Genomic DNA, 19,784 nt, shown 5'->3' on the forward strand with positions numbered 1-19,784 from the left:
ACTATTTGGGAACCCAATCTTGTCTAGTCCTACAATAATTAACTTTGCTTTCTTCATTTCTTATTAATGAATGAATACTTTACGTACGATTAGGTTAACCTAATAACATTTGGTTTTATCTACGAAAAGAAAAGATTCGATTTATACTATGGAAATCCTAGGTGGCTTGGGCTAGCCATCAGAAAACGAAATTTCACCCAAATTATTAAGGTTTTCTCTAATCTTAAAGTTATTTACGGCCTCTAACACATCTTGCTCAATATATATAATAGCGCTGACTCTTCACAAAATCCTCAGCATTCACGCAACTCCCGCTTCTTTCTCTCTTTTCAGCATCCCCAACATAATACAATATTATTATAGCACAGAAAATTGAGAGAATTCAAAGAAAATTGATTTCTTGGAAGTGGGGTTTATGTATAGATTCATGTACAGTAATATATAGAGAGAAAGAGGGTAATAATGGAAGATCAAGGTGATATAGAGAATGAAGGAGGAGGAATTGGGGTGATGATAATGGAGAATGGCAAAGATTTGGAGAGGAATATTTCAGCGGTTTCTGAGAGCGGTATTAGACAGCCATTGCTTAGTTCTAAAAGCAGAGTCAATAATACCTCACAAATTGCTATTATAGGAGCCAATGTTTGCCCCATTGAAAGTCTTGATTATGAGTATGATTCTGTTTTCTTCTATCTTTATCTGCTAATTTGTTATTTATTCCCAGTGTAAATAGTTATGGGGTTGTTTTTTTGCCCTCTAATTCTTCAATCTTTCTTGCATGTTGCATCTTTTTTTTTTTTTTTTGTTAAGTCAAAGATAAGTAGTACTTTGCATGGTGTTGTGTATTTTTGTTGAATGTCTGATTATTTTGTTCAAAATCATGGCCTTTTCTATTCAATTCTCTATCTCTTTTGCTATTTGGTTCTCCAAGTTTTTTTCCTTTTTGTTTAACTAGATCAGGGAATCCGACGTTGATAAAAGAATTTTGTAGCTTGGTGATGGCAGAGAAGAAAAAAAAGGGCAGCCCGGTGCACTAAGCTCCGGCTATGCGCGGGTCTGGGAAGGGCCGAACCACAAGGGAAAAATTAAATGCTTGCATTAGGGTAGATTGTCTACATCACACCCTTAGGTGTCGCCTTTCCTCGGGCCCGCGTGAACGCGCTATGCCTTGTGCACTGGACTACCTTTTTTAGTAGAGCTATAGCAAATTAAGAACCTTTATGCCTAAATCATAGTCTTACAAACCGGAGGGTTTGCTTATAGTTGGTCATCCTCATTGCTCTAACAAGGTAGTACTCTGTAAAATTTGAGGGTTGAAATTCTTGGTGAAGTGTGGTAACAGACACAGTCTCATTATGCATAGAGCTTTTGCTTTGAGGTCGTGCTGTCAAACATTCTGTTTGGATGGTATTGTCCCTCAGATACTGCTTGTAATTAACAAGTCGCTGATTCAGAGAAGAAAAATATCAACTTTCTAATAGCTTCACCCATTTTAACTAGGAAAAACCAAAATGCATAGAGCAGTAGCTTGCTAGGTAGAAATATACTTTAACTCAAGTTGTTTGCTTCTGTTATTGGTCAAAGAAGGTACAAAGTATCCGGCATTGATGTTTCCTAATTAAATATACAGTACCGTCAAAAGATCATTGTTCATATTCTAGTCAAGGGTTTTAACTAAATTTTTATCGGAGTTCTCTGATTTTGGCATTGCTAATTCATCGTTTTGCAGGATTATTGAAAATGACCTTTTCAAGCAAGATTGGAGATCTAGGAAAAAGGTCCAGATATTTCAATATATATTCTTAAAGTGGACACTTGTGCTTCTTATTGGATTGAGTGTAGGGCTTGTTGGTTTCTTTTTAAACATAGCAGTGGAAAATATTGCTGGCTTCAAGCTTCTGCTCATTAGTGACTTAATGCTTCAGGACAAGTATGTACAATTTCCATTCATGATAATAGCTTCTGTGGTAACTTTGAACTGAATTATCCTGAATTTCCGTAATATCAAAAGTTCAAAACTTGCAACCAACATTGTTCAAGTTATTTTACCAAACGGTGAAAGATACAGTTGAAGCTTTTTCAAGATTGAGTTGCAACGTTTGAGTGATGATGTCAATTGTAAGGTGTCTTAGGAACCTCGACCATCTATAAACTGCGCAATTGTTTCTGAGGCATGACACATTTATCAGTATGCAAACTTCACAACAAAACATTTAAGTAGTCCTGCACACTTTCTTAACTACTTTTAAAAAATAGTGGTGCATTAGGAATATGAGACTGATGAAAGAACGTGAAAAGAAAGCAAAAGTAGTTACCAATTGTAAGGTAGGATATTTACTTTTTGTCAAACTTTTCTTTGTCGTGCTTTTCATTTGAATCTTTAGGTGTTAATGAGTCTTTTATACTAGTAGTTCAGTTTTTTTTAAAAATTCGCGTCTGGATGGAAACTGGGTTTTGCTTTATTCCAGTTTTGTTATTAAGGTTAAAAAAGTAAAATGAAGTCATGGACTTGATGCCTGAAAAATTTGAGCTAATACAGATATCATGGATACTTTTGCTCATTGTTATGTGGGTGAAGTCCGAGCAACTTTTCTAGTTAGTAAGGATAGTGACTGGTTTAGTTCCTTTACTTTCAAGTAACTATAAGGTGATTTTAATTCCACTGCAGGTATTTCCGTGGATTTGCTGCTTATGCGTGTTGCAATCTGGTTCTTGCGACTTGTGCTGGAATCCTATGTGCATTTATTGCACCAGCAGCTGCAGGGTCAGGAATACCTGAAGTGAAAGCATATCTCAATGGTATCGATGCTCATTCCATTTTAGCTCCAAGTACTTTATTTGTGAAGGTCGGTCTCTCTCTCTCTCTCTCTCTCTCTCTCTCTCTCTCTCTCACACACACACACACACACACACACACACACACACACACACACACACACATCATGTTTCCATATTTGAGCACATTGTTGATATGGCATTCTTATCAAACTGAAGTAAGGCTTTTGACCTTACTAGTCACAATTCTGATATCTATGCTAAGTTTCTAGGCATGACAGACGAAAATTTAATGCACATAACTAAATTGGGATGGTTGCATGGGAGGATGCTGCAGAATATTATGCGATAGAAAGATATATATTCTTTAACATGGTAGCAATACGAACAGTGCTATATGATAGTGAATGATGTGCTGCTAAACTCAAGCATGTCCACAAAATGAGCATGGTAAAAATGCAGATTCTTTTTGATAAAGAGAAATGCAGATGTCAAAAGAAAACAATTGATGGAGCTAAAGGAGATGGGATGGCTGCGCCAGGTTGAGAGGCCAGAGGCTTGTGGTGGTTAGGCTCTGCATTGGAAAATCAGGGCCTCCAAATAATTGTTTTTCATCATTCATAAAAGCATTATATTCTAACACTCTATAAGCAGGCATATTTTTGTATGCTGCACTCCAGTCTATTCTTTGTTGTTTTGCCTAACTACGGCATCATGGCAGCAAATCAGCAATAATAGAATGACCCTCTGAAGAGAAAAAGTGATTGATTTACATTACATGTTTTTTATATTCATCAGTCAAACTGTTCCTTTGATTTCATAAACCCTCCATGATAGCATTTCATTTTTTTTCTTTTGGTTACGATGTCTGTTGTATTACATTGAACTATCAAAAATTTAAGGGTCGATGCTTTAATACCTTTGCTGTATATAAGCCAACTGTCATTCCTCTAGCAAACTCAAATGAACTTCTGCTTGTGGTTCTGTGGTTGGGAAGGCTTTAAATGCTGTTATGCTTTATGTTAGCATTAATTATCTCAGTTGCTGAAAATCATTCCTGGAAATGCTAATTCTTAAACATCTGACAGATATTTGGTTCTGCTTTGGGTGTTTCTGCTGGATTTGTTGTTGGCAAGGAAGGACCCATGGTCCATACTGGCGCTTGCATAGCAAACTTACTTGGACAGGGCGGCTCCCGCAAGTATCATCTGACTTGGAAGTGGCTGAAGTATTTCAAAAATGACCGTGACCGTAGAGATTTGATCACTTGTGGTGCTGCAGCTGGTGTTGCAGCTGCTTTCCGAGCCCCAGTCGGTGGTGTTCTTTTTGCTCTTGAAGAAGTAGCCTCATGGTCTCTTTCTCTCTCTCTCTCTCTCTCTCTCTCTCTCTCTCCCCCTCCCTCCCCCTCTCTCTCCCTGTGTGTGTGTATTTGATTTCTGAATGAGGTTAAATTGAAAAAGCTTGGTACTGCTAGTATCTTATTATATTTAATGGATGATCCAATAAATTGGCGCTAACTAGGAAGAATTTGTGACGTATCAAATTCTGCTTCAGAGGGGTTTTGCTTGGAATACTGTAAATTTAATGTCTCTCTCGACCCACTCAGGAAGAATGGGAGTTACCGTGTCAATAAGGTCTGAACTTAGGATTGCAGGAATTGTTTGCAACTATGGACCCCAAACTCATTCCCAAGGATACTGTCTTTAGATGAACCCGAAACTTAGATTGACGAATGTGTAAGGTGGTAGATGTTATGTGTCCTCAGGAGTGTCAAAAGGTTCAACATCATGTGGTTCTGTGGCTCTCATGAACCTTCTAAGGAAAACATACCTACCAATAATCCATTCGATGATGCTATTGTTTTCAAGTTCATTTGCTTATTGATTACTGGCTTGTAATTGTTGTAAGAAGGCTTGCAGTCTTAAATATTCAACTATTCTATTTCCTGTTTTAGGTGGCGAAGTGCTCTTCTTTGGAGGACCTTCTTCTCGACTGCTGTAGTAGCTATGGTGCTCAGATCTTTCATTGTATTCTGTCGGAGCGGGAAATGTGGACTATTTGGTCAAGGAGGTTTGATAATGTATGATGTGAATTCAGGAGCACCTAATTATAACACTATAGATGTACTGGCAGTGTTGTTAATTGGAGTTCTTGGAGGCCTTCTCGGAAGCCTTTATAATTATCTTGTGGACAAGGTCCTCCGGACTTACAGCATCATTAATGAGTAAGTATCTTAATTCTGCTACAAAATATGTTTAGTTACTTCAGCTTCTGTTACTAGTTATTACTACTAAACAACTCATCTTTGTGCATACACAATGTTTTCCTGAAGCATGTCTTGAGCTTCTTTAACGCTGCTACTTTACCCCTCCCTTTCATGCCATTATTTTTCAGATGGGATTTGGAGTAGATAAACGCAACTGTTATAAAAGCGTAACTTATGACATATAATCAGATCTCACGAACATTTGTCTGAAAAAGCTAATTTTAAAGGGATCCTTTGCTATTTCCATCAAAACCTATTTCTCAATGTTCTTCCCTTCCCAAGTAATTTGATGCTTGTCAAATATATGCTTTATTTACGAATTACCTCCATATTTTATCTATTTTTCTCTGGTTTTATCTACTTTTACTTCTACTATTTGAATTTTCTTGGGTGAATTAGTTTGGATTTCTCCTGTTTGCTTTTCCTTTCCAATAAGGAATGTGAGAATTTGAATATTCTTTGTGCTTGGGTTGCAGGAGGGGTCCTGCTTTCAAAGTCTTGCTCGTAATGACCATTTCAATCCTGAGTTCTCTTTGCTCGTATGGTCTACCGTGGTTTGCAACTTGCACACCATGTCCTGTAGGCTTGGAGGACAAGTGCCCTACTATAGGTCGCTCTGGAAACTATAAGAATTTCCAGTGTCCAGCGGGGCATTACAATGATCTAGCCTCCCTGTTTATGAATACCAACGACGATGCCATCCGCAATTTGTTTAGCTCAGATAATTCCAGCGAATTCCACCTCTCTTCGCTTTTTGTCTTCTTTGCTGGGGTATATTGCCTTGGCGTCGTTACTTATGGAATTGCTATTCCCTCTGGGCTATTCATTCCCGTCATACTTGCTGGTGCCTCCTATGGACGTTTTGTTGGGACTGTCTTGGGTTCGATATCCAATCTTAATAACGGCCTCTTTGCTCTCCTTGGTGCTGCTTCCTTCCTCGGGGGTACTATGAGGATGACTGTATCCATCTGTGTCATACTACTTGAGCTCACCGATGACCTGCTAATGCTTCCATTGGTGATGCTTGTGCTCCTTATTTCAAAGACTGTGGCTGATTGTTTTAACCATGGTGTCTACGACCAGATAGTGAAAATGAAAGGCTTGCCTTATTTGGAAGCACATGCGGAACCATATATGAGGCAATTGGTTGCAGGAGATGTTTGTTCAGGGCCTTTAATTACATTTTCAGGTGTTGAGAAGGTAGGGAACATAATACATGCTTTGAAGTTTACCAGACACAACGGGTTTCCCGTGATTGATGCACCGCCATTCTCAGACGCACCAGAGTTCTGTGGACTTGCTCTAAGATCGCACCTACTTGTTTTACTCAAAGCAAAGAAATTCACGAAACTAAGTGTATTGTGCGGCTCCAATATTTTGAGGAGTTTTCATGCGTTTGATTTCGCTAAGCCAGGATCGGGGAAGGGGCCTAAGCTCGAGGATTTGTCCTTCACCGATGAGGAGATGGAAATGTATGTAGATCTCCATCCTGTCACAAATACATCTCCATACACAGTAGTGGAAACCATGTCTCTGGCCAAAGCTGCAATCCTTTTTCGACAACTTGGTCTTAGACACTTGTGTGTTGTACCAAAAAAGACTACCGGGGTAAGTCGTTCTTTGCCCTTCTCATCCCCTGTCCTCCAAGATAATTATATGTAAATGTTCATAATAAGTAGGATTAGAATCTAAATAATAAGATAACTTACTTGCTACAACAGGTTAAGATTCTTAAGTTAAATCCGAAAAAATGACAATACAATCAGACTTCTCTATAGCAGCATCCCCATAAAACAGCCATTCATTATAAAAGCCAAATTTTATCGGAACTAATGTTTTATGTTATGTTATAATATATATCCTCTATAACAACACTTCACTATAGCATCCAGAAAATATTGGAACTAACACGGCTGTTATAGAGAAGTTTGACTGTACTTCCATAGCATAACAAAATTACCATATGATTGTTTTGACGGCCCATATAGTTTGATGTTTCTGATGTTTGTTTCTGCATTCAAATTCATAACACTGGTTCTAAAGATTTAGCTCTTTTGAATTTGCAGAGGGATCCAATAGTTGGAATTTTGACAAGGCATGACTTTATGCCAGAGCATATAAAGGGACTGTACCCACATTTGGTCCATCACAAGTAGCCAGAGAGAAACTAGCTCTTTTAACACAGGCAATGGGGCAACCATTATTTAGGGAGTGTTATACATCACTCCACATTGAGCTCTGTACACTATCTTGCCAAATTTTCTCATTGACAAAATTAAATTTAGTGGTCTCAATTAGAGCAAAAGTTCTCCTTTACTTTGAATTATTGAACTTTCTTGTTTTGATGGTTTAACATATAGTATTGCATAGATGATCTCAATAACACATCAAGTAATACAATGGTCTGTTTCTGATACATTAAATCAGTTTATGGCGGCTTACTTTCGTACATTCAAGAACAGTTGTGACTCCAAAAGAGGTGAACACAACTCCAAAAGAGGTGAACTTGAGAAGAGCAGTAAGAGTAAGCGTTCAAGTACTGGTGCTATGACCAACGAGGTGGAAGACCCTCATATGTTATAATAAACTTTCATGCATTCAATAGTTTGAGTGAGACAAAGATATACTAAGCTAAAGATAGTGTCGTGCTAACATATTGACCATTTGATGTCATATCAATTAGGAAGAATTCTAGTACATTTATTTGAGTTAATATAGAAAAGAAATCATTATTGAATTGAAGTATTAATAAATTGAAATTCGATTTAACGGTCTTATGTCAAGGTGTAGGTATGATCAAGAACATAAGCATCTTAAAAGGTGACGGCTAATTCTTTCCCGAACCACAATTCCACGAACATAGTACTAAATTTTGTTGGTGGAAACAAATAGTCAATAAAAGAAATATCAACGCTAAAATTTAAAAAACTTAGTCCTTGCGACGAAGCAAAAAGGGTTCTTCTTCGTTTCCCTTAATCTTTTTTTTTTTTTAATTTGTCATCCGACTTTTGCAAATTTTAATTTTTCCATCATCATGTTCAAGTAACATTGGTCCAACGGTCCTGAATTTCTAAGCAAAATTTGATGACGAAGCGATATTTAGTGAATCTAATATTAGCATGGGGTACTAATAAACGATACATTATTCGTGATAACAATGAATAGTAGGATTGATGCTTATAATAAAATTCAAAATATTTTTACAAACATCTACACTGTATTCAAAGTTTTCTGGGGTTGATAAAGTGAAATGGGATCACTCTAGCTCATTGAGCGTCTACTCTATTGGGGAAAAATAAACATTACACGTGGAATTAATTGTGTGGCTGACATGGCAAGACACGTGGATCATTAGAAAAGTGACAGCTGGAGAAGAGTACTTAAAAAGACGTGAGTCTTAATATGAACGAGCAAAACGTCTGAGGGACGTGAAGGAACGGCTGCTCGAGTCTCTCACTAATCTGGAAAGACACTGGTGGAATGAACCAAGACAGGAAAAAGGACAGATTCATTGGTCTTCAATTAATGGGCATGAATGATTACAAACGTCACAGAATCTTCACGAAACAGTTACGATTACCAATTATAACGTTCCATTAATATCATTAATGCTCATAATGACTTAGTCATAAAGGGGAAAAGACGTTGTACTTAGAAATGTCTATATAAGGAATAGAAATGTCATTTGTATGGACACGTTCTGATTATTATTGGAATACAATTATTTACTTCTGCTTTATATTGATTACTTTGCTATTTCATACTCTAATTTTCCTTTCTTATTACAAGAAAATTCTTTTTCTTGATTATCAGTAACCCGAGTGCTTCTAAAAATAGGCTTTGACCGAAATTCTTATTTTCTGGTTAAATAAATTGGTTCTGTTACCGGAATCTGATAATCTTTTCACTTTCCAAATCCATTCTTCTGCCAAAAAATCATGTCAAACGCCAACGACAACAACCAACAAAACTTGCAAAACCCACAAAATCAGCATAATCAACAGGGAAATGGAACTCCAGTCCACTCACCACGAAACTCTCCTCGACAATCACGAGAAGGGACACCTGATAGATCTGAATCGCATGTGAATGATCAATATGGGGACGATCAAGATATCGATGCAGCATTGAAACAGTTAATTGCAGAACAAGTCAGCAATGCTCTGCAAGCTTTTGTTAGTGGGTTGCCAACCGTACAATCGACTCCTCCTCCAAACAACACCGCTACCATAGAGAATCCACGCCCAGGGCTTGCTAATTCGGGCAGCGGAGGAACTCCCAACGAATCTCGTGATGGAGGGTCAAGTATCCTAGTTAGTTCTGATTTACAAACTCTAGTACTAACTTTGCAGAAACAGCTCAAGGAGCAAAACGAACGCATAGAACAGATACCTGGTGTTCCACTTATAATCAAAGGAGTGGATATGGACAAATACTCTCAACAACCTTGGAAGCCAAGTGTCGCTCCTTTGCCTATTCCGAAGAAGTTTAAAATTCCCGATATCCCAAAGTACGATGGGACAACCGATCCCCGAGATCATGTGACTGCATTTACAATTGGCGTAAAGGGCAACGATCTGACCAAGCAAGAGATTGAATCAGTACTAGTCAAAAAATTCGGTGAAACGCTCACAGAGGGAGCATTAACATGGTATTCTCTTTTAACTGAAAACTCTATTGATTCTTTTGCTGAGCTTGCAGATTCACACTCGGGAGCTCAGAAAGTTGAGAAGAAGATGGAAGACATCTTCAATATAAAATAAGGAGATACGGAGTTACTTAGGGAATTCGTAGAAAGGTTCCAACGTGAAAGGATGATGCTACCACGCGTACTTGACAATTGGGGGGCTATGGCATTTGCAAGCAATTTAAATGAAAAAAGATCAGAAGCCACAAGGAGACTCAAAGAAAGCTTACGAGAATTCCCTGCAACAACTTGGAATGATGTTTACAACAGGTACAACACGAAGTTGTGGATAGAAGAAGACACTATAACTCAGTCCCGGAGAGATGAAAGAGTAAGTTCAAGGCGGCCAGAAACTGAAGAAAGGTCTGGTAAAAACAGGTATAAACCTTATATGGGACCAACATGTAGGGATTCACGTTCAAAACAAGAAAACCCCAGGTATGATTCCAGATCAAGGGACAAAGATTCGGGTTCGTCGTCCAGGTTCGGAAAGGAGCGGGATATGCGAGATACGGGAGATAATGACAGAAGCTCAAAAGCAAAGATTGGTGGTTACAGCTTCAATGAACGTCTGAGTTGGCTATTTTAAGAAGCATGGGAGATAAAGTGCGGTGGCCAAAAGAAATGAGATCAAACCCGAACAGGAGAAACCCCGATTTCTGGTGCGAGTTTCACAATGATCACGGTCACGAAACAGCAGATTGCAGACTGCTACAAGGTGATGTTGAGCATTTATTAAAGCAAGGCTACTTAACCGAATTGATTAGTGAGAAAGGTAAGCAAGCATATATGAAGAATAGGCAGGAGCCACCAAAACCTCCATCACCAAAAAGAACAGTTAATGTCATAAGCGGAGGAGAGGAGGTCAACGACGTAACATATACGACAGCAAAAAAATATGTCAAAAATCACGGTTACCCATGGGAAGCGAGTTTGCCAAGTTTTGGAAGAAGACAATATAACATTTGATGATGCAGAGGCAGATGGCGTGTTGATCCCACACAATGATGCACTGGTAATATCTTTACTTGTACATGATACTAACGTAAAACGAGTTTTGATTGATCCAGGTAGCTCTGTAAATATCATTCTGCTAAGAGTGGTAAACGAGATGCAAGCCGATGGTAAATTGGTACCCAAAGGACGTACCTTGTCTGGTTTTGATAATTCGAGCGTTGTTACAAAATGGGAGATAATACTCACCACATTCACGGAAGGAGTAGTCAAAGATACTAAATTTCAAGTAACAGATATGGACATGGCGTACAATATGATTCTTGGCAGACCTTGGATTCATGAGATGAATGTTGTTCCATCTACCTTACATCAAGTAATCAAGTTCCCTTTGCAATGGGGAATAAGGAAAATCCGTGGAGATCAACAGACTTCCCGAAGCATTAACTCAGTGGCAGATTCAAGCGAAAAAATGATGTTGCATGTGAAAAATAACAATTATAGAATTCAGTTGATGGTTTAGCAATACAAGCCTCAATTGCTGATGGACAAACGGATGTAGACTCGAGGCCTGATACTATTCAAGAACCAGAAGAAAATAAAAACATCAAAACATCAATAGAGGAACTGGAAGCAGTGGTGTTGTTTGTGTATTGTCCTGACAGAAAAGTCTACATCGGAACCAACCTCAGCCTAGAGATGAAAAGTAAGTTAATTGAATTTTTAAAAGCTAACGCAGATTGCTTTGCCTGGTCCCATTCAGATATGACAGGTATACCACTGGAGGTAACGATCCATAAATAAATGAAGATCCGACGTATCCGCCTGTCAAATAGAAGAAAAGGAAGCAAGGATCCTTCAAAAACCAGGTGATTCAGGATAAAGTACAAAAGCTTTTAAATATTGGGTCTATCCGCGAGGTAAAGTATCCTAATTGGCTAGCTAACACTGTAGTGGTGCCCAAAAAGAATGGTAAGTAGCGATTTTGCGTAGACTATACTGATTTGAATAAAAGCTTGCCCTAAAGATTCTTTTCCATTACCGCACATAGATCAACTAATTAATGCTACTGCAGGGCACGAACAATTAAGTTTTTTTTAGACACCTATTCAGGTTATAATCAAATAAAAATGGACCCTTCAGAATGCTGGAGCCACGTACTAGAGGTTAGTAACTAAGATGTTTCAAGAACATCTGGGAAAAACCATAGTGGTTTATATTGATGATATGTTGGTAAAATCACAACAAGCGGAGGATCATATTCAATATATGTCAGATACGTTTCAGATTCTCCGCAAATTCAATATGAAGTTAAATCCCGAGAAATGTGCATTTGATGTATCGTCAAGTAAGTTCTTAGGTTTCCTTGTTTCTAAATTCTAATCGTGGAATTGAAGTAAATCCAGCGCAGATTAAAGCTATTGAAGAGATGCCGGATATACTTACGAGCAAAAAAGAAGTGCAGAGGTTAAGAGGTAGGATAGCAGCATTGGGGAGATTTATTTCTAAATCTTCGGAGAAAAGTGCTAAGCAGTGTTGAAAAATAAAAATCAATTTGAATGGACTGGAGAATGTCAACAAGCGCTCAAAAACTTAAAAGCGTACTTGTCAAATCCACCGTTGCTGGCTAAACCAAAGGATGGAGAAAGGCTACTCATCTACCTTGCTATTTCAGAAGTGGCGGTAAGTGTCGTATTAGTTCGGGAGGACAAAGGAAAACAATCTCCGATTTATTATGTTAGTAAGTCTTTATTAGATGCCGAAACTCGATATCCTCATTTAGAAAAACTTGCTTTAGCATTAATCATGGCATCTAGAAAACTAAGGCCTTATTTCAGTGTCACCCTATTTTTGTACTGACCGCCTACCCCTTACGTAATATATTGCATAAGCAAGAGTTATCATATAGGTTAGCCAAATGGGACATAGAACTAAGTGAATATGACATCACTTATCAACCTAGAACTGCAATAAAATCACAAGTTTTAGCAGATTTTGTGGCAGATTTTAGCCCAGGGATGGCAACAGAAGCAGAAAAAGAACTGCAGGTATTTAACGGGTCTAATCCAGGAACTTGGACCCTATTCACCGATGGCTCTTCAAATGTAAAAGGAGCGGGTTTAGGCATTGTCCTAATCCCACATGCGGTAGAGACTATACGGAAAGCCATAAAATGCCATCCTATTGCTAATATTGAAGCAGAATATGAAGCTGTGATTGCAGGTTTAGAATTGGCACGAGAGCTCGGAATAGAGCATGTCATAATCAAAAGCGACTCGCAGCTAGTGGTTAATCAAATGCAGGGGACTTATATAGCTAGAGAGGCGAGGATGCAGCAGTATTTGGAAAAGGCACGGAATTTGATTAGACAGTTCCAAACTTGGAAAATCGTGCAGATACCGAGAGACGAGAACGTCGAAGCAAGCGCGTTGGCTAACCTCGCATTCGCTGCAGAAGTGACAAATGCATCTGTAATACATTTGTTTCATTCGGCACTCGACCAAGATAAAAACGAGGTAAATTTCAATAATTTGACCTGGGATTGGAGAAACGAGATCGTCAATTTTTTGCAGTATGGAATAATACCTGAAGATAAGAAAAAGGCTCAGGCATTCCGTCAAAAGGCTGCCCGTTATTGTTGGACCGAGGTAATCTATATCGGAAAATGTTCGGCGGTCCTTTAGCAAGGTGTCTCGGACCTTCTCAAACGGATTATGTCATGAGAGAAGTACATGAAGGACATTGCAGAAATTACGCCGGAGGAAGATCCCTGGTAAAAACTCTAATTAGAGCAGGATATTTGGCCGAAAATGGAGGAAGAAGACGAATATTTTGTGGCCAAATGTGACAAGTGCCAAAGATATGGTAACAACATGCATCGACCAGCGGAGTTACTACATCCGGTTATTGCACCATGGCCTTTTATGAAATGGGGGGATGGATATCATGGGTCCATTACCACAAGCCAAAGGAAAGGTACGATTTTTGTTAGTGCTCACTGATTATTTTACTAAGTGGGTAGAAGCAGGTGCCTTCAAACAAGTACGAAAAAAAGAGGTCAGAGACTTCATTTGGCGAAACATCATATGCCAGTTTGGGGTTCCAAAAGAAATCGTGTGTGATAATGGCCCGCAGTTCATAGGTGCGCAAATTAAAGAATTCTTTTAGAGTTGGCAAATTAAAAGGATTACTGCAACACCTTATTATCCTATGGCCAATGGACAAGCTGAATAAACAAATAAAGTTATTATTAATATCTTGAAGAAAAGACTAGAGGAGTCAAAAGGTAAGTGGCCAGAAGTGCTACCTGGAGTCTTGTGGGCTTACCGAACAGCAACAAAAACAAGTATAGGAGAGATACCATTTTCACTTGTGCACGGTGCTGAAGCCTTAATTCCAGTTGAAATAGGAGAGCCAAGTACGAGATACACCCAAGCAACCGAAGACTCAAATGAGGAGGAGATGCGAGTAAATCTCGATTTGCTTGAAGAAAGGAGAGAACCAACTTTAATAAGGGTAGCTGCGCAGAAACAAATTAGTGAGCGATATTACAATCGGAAAGCACATCATAGGTATTTCAAGATTGAGGACTACGTACTCAAGAAAGTTTTCCAATCCAAGAGAGCAGCCAATGCAGGGAAGTTGAGTCCAAATTGGGAAGGACCTTACAGGGTTCGAGGTATCGCTGGGAAAGGAGCATATGAGTTGGAAACCATGGATGGCAAAGTTCTACCCTCGAGTTGGAATGTTGTTCATATGAAGAAGTACTATTTCTAAGAAAAGGAAATACCCACGGTCAGATACCCCTTACCTACGATTTTTATTTTGTATAGTTAAAATTATATTAACGATTTTAGATGATAGGCAAAAAAGCTAGCCCGTACCAAATGATGATATTATACCTGAAAGACACGTGGAAGCAACATAATTCCCGGCTAGGGTTACAACTTTTCTGATGGAAATATAAGGGCTTAAGCAGTCATCATCTAAATTATATCTGCCTTCGAGTCCCGCACGTTTTTCCTTTTTTAGGAAAAGGACCATATGAAAGGAATAATCAAGTGCTCGAGATTTCATGCTTCAAAGCTCGAACACTTGGGGTACTATATATATATATGAGAAAGACAAAGAAGACTGGAAAAAACAGAATTCAAGTCAAGCTTAAAGTCCACCCAACAACAAATTGAAAGTTCAGAGCAAAGCTAACGAGCAGTCAAAAATGCAAGCCTGATCCAAACCTATGAAGAATACACTCGTGGATGTAAATTTCAAAATCTTATGATTGTATAGGTCAAAAGCAATATTTAGTCATGGGTCTCCAAGATATACCCTTGAATTTTTCACAAATCTGTTGCAAAGAAAACAGTTACGAAAAAGTTAGGGATGATACTTAAATACATGTAAAGTATTATTTAAAGTACGGATAAAATACAAGACTTTCTTCAAAGTTATTCAAAGAAACATGTGTATTCCCATTTCTTCTTTCGTATGTTTACACCATTATGAAGTTGAGACGTCTTCTTTATTTAGTGTCATATATAAAAGGGACCTTTTTTTATAATTCGTGCTTGTTAAAAAAAAAGTCACAAAATTAACAAAGCATTTTTAATGCAGAAGTTAAAATAGCAAAGGGGAAAGCAAAAACCCAAACATTAGAGTTAAGTGGAAAATAAAGCCCCAAACTTATATAGAAAAAGGCAAGGGCAAACCATTAAGAGAGTAAAAAAGAAACTCGAAATAAGGATATCATAAAGGTTGGACAAAAAACTTTATAATATTTTAGTTAAAACTAAGTATGAACTTAGTTTCAACCTAATTGTCTTTACGAAAAAATCCGAACAAACTAGGGGCAAGATCTTCCAAAACATCACCCCAAATGAGACCAAGGGTAAAACTTCCAAGTGTTCCACCAATAAAAAAAACACAACAAAATAACACTTCACAAACTTTCACTAAGGGGCAGAATCTGAACCAGGAGGAACAACATCATCAGAAGCAGGAAGAGTAACTTGAGCGGAAGGAGATTGAACAACAGCCTCACCAGGAGTAATTTCATCACCCTCGGTAGTGTCAGTCCCGCGTGAAGAAAATCTTTGACTTTGTTGCGTTTTCTCAATGGTCTCCTTGATCTTTGTAATCTCAGCAGCCAAGTTAAAGCCTTCATGGCTTGCTTTCGTTAAAGTATCATAGCGTGCGTTCAAAAAAGCCCAATTTACTTTAACGATAGTCTTGTCCTCAAGGGCTTCATATTCTCTTTCCCAATGCTCAATCTCATTCGTAAGTTTTTCCTTCTCAGTTAAGGCAGCATCATAAGAAGCCTGCTCAGAAGACATTCGAAGATCCTCTTGAGCTTTGGGTGAGCGTTTGAACAAGCTCGCTAGCATAAACTTCTTTTTGATTCAATAGGTCTTTAAGACCTCTGATCTCTTCAGTAGCTCTAGAAAGCTGTTCAGCAAATGAAGATTCAAGAAGACTCTTGTCTTTGCTCGCCTGATTAGAAGAGGCTTTTTCAACCGCTAGTTCTGCTGCCAAAACCTTAACTTGCTGCTCCAAGGTACACTTGTTTTCCTCTAAAACCTCCATTTCAAGTTGAAGACTCTCGTACTGCTCTTTCCAATTATCTGCCTCAGTATGATAGTCATGCATCAGCTGCTTCGTATGAACGATCCTTTTCATCATCTCCGTACCGATGAGATTGATCTACAAGTAAGAAAAAGAAATGAGATACTGATAGAAGAAAAATCACATAAGATGAAAAAGCGAGGTTTATACCTTGAAGGAAAAATGCACAATATCATTCATCCAAGTTAGAGAGCTATGACTTTCCAGTTTTGACTTCTCAACTGGGCCTATCAGTGGTTTCAACCACACGTCAGCCTGGCCTGATTTCTTCAAAAGGTTACCATATGAGGGAATCTCAATGGTAACTTGTTTCATTGTCATACTTCCACTAGAGGAACCAATTTCAACGCGAGATGTTGTGGCAACAGGAACGTTTGAAGAAGTCAAAATAGCCACGGGCGGAGCAGTAGCGACAACAGTAGGAATAGGCAACTGAGTTTCCATTGGAGCAGACACAGAAAAAGAGGCAAGAGGCGCCTCCTCAGAAATTAAGCCAAAGTTTTCATCATCTAATTCACGAGAAAAGAGGTGTTCAGTAGAGTCACGGGGTGCTGCAGGCGTCTCTTCATCAGAACTCACTAAAGTAGCACTCTCAGGCTCAAACACAGAAATAGGATGAGGAGGAGGAGTAGCTTCATCATCAGATATGACCTGTCTTCTGGCTCGAGCTTACGAATCAAAGAGCCCTCATCCTTCTCCTCTTCATCCTCAGAATCCCGTGGCCTATCAGCTTTTGTTTTTGATGAGGAACTCAAAATTATTTCCTGAGCTTTTGCTAAAGAGAGCCTTGAGGCAGTAGTTGATTCATCACTCACACCCCGAATGGGAAACCCGAATAAAGAAAAAGGGTTAACAAGTTCTAGGATAAGAACAAAAATAAGAAAGAAAGTAAAAGAAATAGTTATCGTGAGTCTTAACCTTCTATCCAAATCTATTTGAAAGATACTTCCAAGACCTTACTTCAATAGGAGTAATTGTTAACAATTTTTCTACCCAACCACGGAAATCGGGTATCTCCTCAACGGTTTCCATAGTTGCTGAAAGAGGAAGCTAAAATAGTTATGAGAAGTACAAGCTCTATACAAAAAAGAGGAGAAATAAAGATTGAAAGAAAAACTTACGTGCAAAGTTCCACTTCTCAGGGAAGGGCATGTTCTCTTCACCTACTAACCCACTTGTGGGGGCAGCAACCAATCGGGCATACCAGCCACGATCTTTATCATCCTAACTCTCTTACTTCTTGCCACGAGAGTAAAAATCCCATGACGGAATAACTTGGGAGAGTAGAGATGGATTAGATGGTAAAAGATGAAGGGTAACTGAGCCAGATTTGCCAAATACCTAAGGCATGGCACAACCCTCCATACAATAGGGCCAATCTGTCCTAAACACACATCAAAGACACGGCAAAATTCAATGATGACCAGGTCAATAGGAGGCCTAAAACCTAATGTGAAGGGATACGTATACACAAAAGAAAAATCAGCTTTAAAGGAAGTGATTCTTTGATTTTCATTGGGAACCAAAATTGGGAAGTCAAATTTCCAATGGCAGTCTCTACGCACAACAGAAATTAAACCTTCAGTAATCTGAGAAGGGTAAACATCAGCACGATCATGAGAAGTCATGGAAGTGTCTTGATTCCTAATCGATTCCCTATCAGAATAGAAAGAAAGTTCAGCAGGGATGATCTCATCAACAGAAGGTTCACGAATTGGTTCATTGGAATCTCTACCTCTAACAGAAGATCTATGAGAAAAAGAGGCCCTAGTTCTAGAAGATGGTGGGGGAGTAGGACTAGGTTGAGAAGAAGAACCACGTACTTAAACTGACCCTAAACTACGTAGCCTACCACCTCTCCTACTGCTCGTGGGAGCAGAAGAAGGGGGGAGTTCGTCCACAATAAAAAATTTTCAGGGATCAAGATTTGAAGAAGACATGGTTGTATGAAGAAGTAGAATGTATTGAAGAGCAGGATATGGATAAAGAACTTTAAGGAAATTTTTTTCGTGAAAGTAAAGACAAAGGATGTATTTATATGCAGAAGCAACCGTCATGCAAAAAAGGTAATGATGGAAATGTCATCATGAAAACTGTCACTTCGTGATTGATGCAGCCGTAAAAAAATCCTAGAAATCGCTGAAAAGTTGCAGAACCAATCGATGACCGCCATGTGTCACGTGCATTAAATAGAAGTGACATGCGACGCGTCAGTTCAGAAGAAGGTATAATGGTATGTGAGAAACGGCGGGCAAAAGTTCTCGCTTTAAATGAGACCTACTTCCAAAATATTCAATTGTTAAATAATTGGAAAGTGGGGGCACTATCTGTATTGGGGAAAAATAAATATTACACGTGGAATTAATTGTGTGGCTGACATGGCAAGACACGTGGATCATTAGAAAAGTGACAGCTGGAGAAGAGTACTTAAAAAGACGTGAGTCTTAATAGGTACGAGCAAAACGTCTGAGGGACGTGAAGGAACGGTTGCTCGAGTCTCTTAGTAATTTGGAAAGACACCTGTGGAATGAACCAAGACAGGAAAAAGGATAGATTCATTGGTCTTCAATTAATGGGCATGAATGATTACAAACGTTACAGAATCTTCACGAAACAGTTACGATTACCAATTATAACGTTCCGTTAATATCATTAATACTCATAATGAGTTAGTCATAAAGGGAAAAGACGTTGTACTTAGAAATGTCTATATAAGGAATAGAAATGTCATTTGTATGGACACGTTCTGATTATCATTGGAATACAATTATTTACTTCCGCTTTATATTGATTACTTTGATATTTCATACTCTAATTTTCCTTTCTTATTACAAGAATATTCCTTTTCTTGATTACCACTAACCCGAGTACTTCTAAAAATATGCTCTGACTGAAATTCTTATTTTCTGGTTAAACATCTACCTCGAGCCATCGATATCATAGTTCTGTTGATATATATTTCACGAAACATCAACTATTTGATGTTGGTTGGCCTTTCACATGTGGGACTATTCATATTTACTGGAGGGGATTTAAACTAGCTCCTCCTTATCTGATTTTTCTCGAATAAAAGAAAAGTCTGGCTGATTTACTTCATATCCCAAAACGACTTAGGAGTAATCAGAAAGACGAAAATGTTGGGGTAAGCCAGAAAAGTTTGATCAAATCGGATTGAGCGTTGACTAGATAAACGCCCAATAGCAAGAGAAGTAATTATGAACCTTGTAGACTATCACTATAAATTTACGCGTTATAATTTGTATCATAATAATGCTACTCCCTCCGTTTCATATTGTTTGAGGTAGTTTGACTCGGCACGGAGTTTAAGAAAAAAGAAGAAGACTTTTGAAAGTTGTGGTCTTAAAAGCTTAAGGGGTAAAAGGTTTGTGGGGCCATGCCATTTGTGTGGCTATAAAAGCTTCTCATTAAGGGCAAAAAGGATAAAATGAAGACTTTAAAGTTGAATTATTTCCAAATTTT

General features: G+C 38.5%; 1 protein-coding gene across 1 annotated transcript; it reads left to right on the plus strand.

Moving 5' to 3' along the window:
- Nucleotides 214–7,643, plus strand: LOC109223185 (chloride channel protein CLC-c-like). The gene is made up of 7 exons (XM_019387398.1): nt 214–671; nt 1,730–1,930; nt 2,669–2,846; nt 3,864–4,126; nt 4,730–4,999; nt 5,518–6,649; nt 7,108–7,643. Exons 1-7 carry the CDS (start codon nt 463–465, stop codon nt 7,195–7,197), a joined length of 2,343 nt encoding a protein of 780 aa, XP_019242943.1. The 5' UTR covers nt 214–462; the 3' UTR covers nt 7,198–7,643.

Source organism: Nicotiana attenuata, chromosome 1 (genome assembly GCF_001879085.1).
Source record: "Nicotiana attenuata strain UT chromosome 1, NIATTr2, whole genome shotgun sequence".
Taxonomy (NCBI): Eukaryota; Viridiplantae; Streptophyta; class Magnoliopsida; order Solanales; family Solanaceae; genus Nicotiana; species Nicotiana attenuata.

Coding starts and splice junctions, on each gene's coding strand:
- LOC109223185 (XM_019387398.1), top strand. CDS start 463: ATGGAAGATCAAGGTGATATAGAGAATGAAGGAGGAGGAATTGGGGTG. Junction 1,931..2,668: donor GACTTAATGCTTCAGGACAA/GTATGTACAATT, acceptor ATTCCACTGCAG/GTATTTCCGTGGATTTGCTG. Junction 6,650..7,107: donor TACCAAAAAAGACTACCGGG/GTAAGTCGTTCT, acceptor TTGAATTTGCAG/AGGGATCCAATAGTTGGAAT.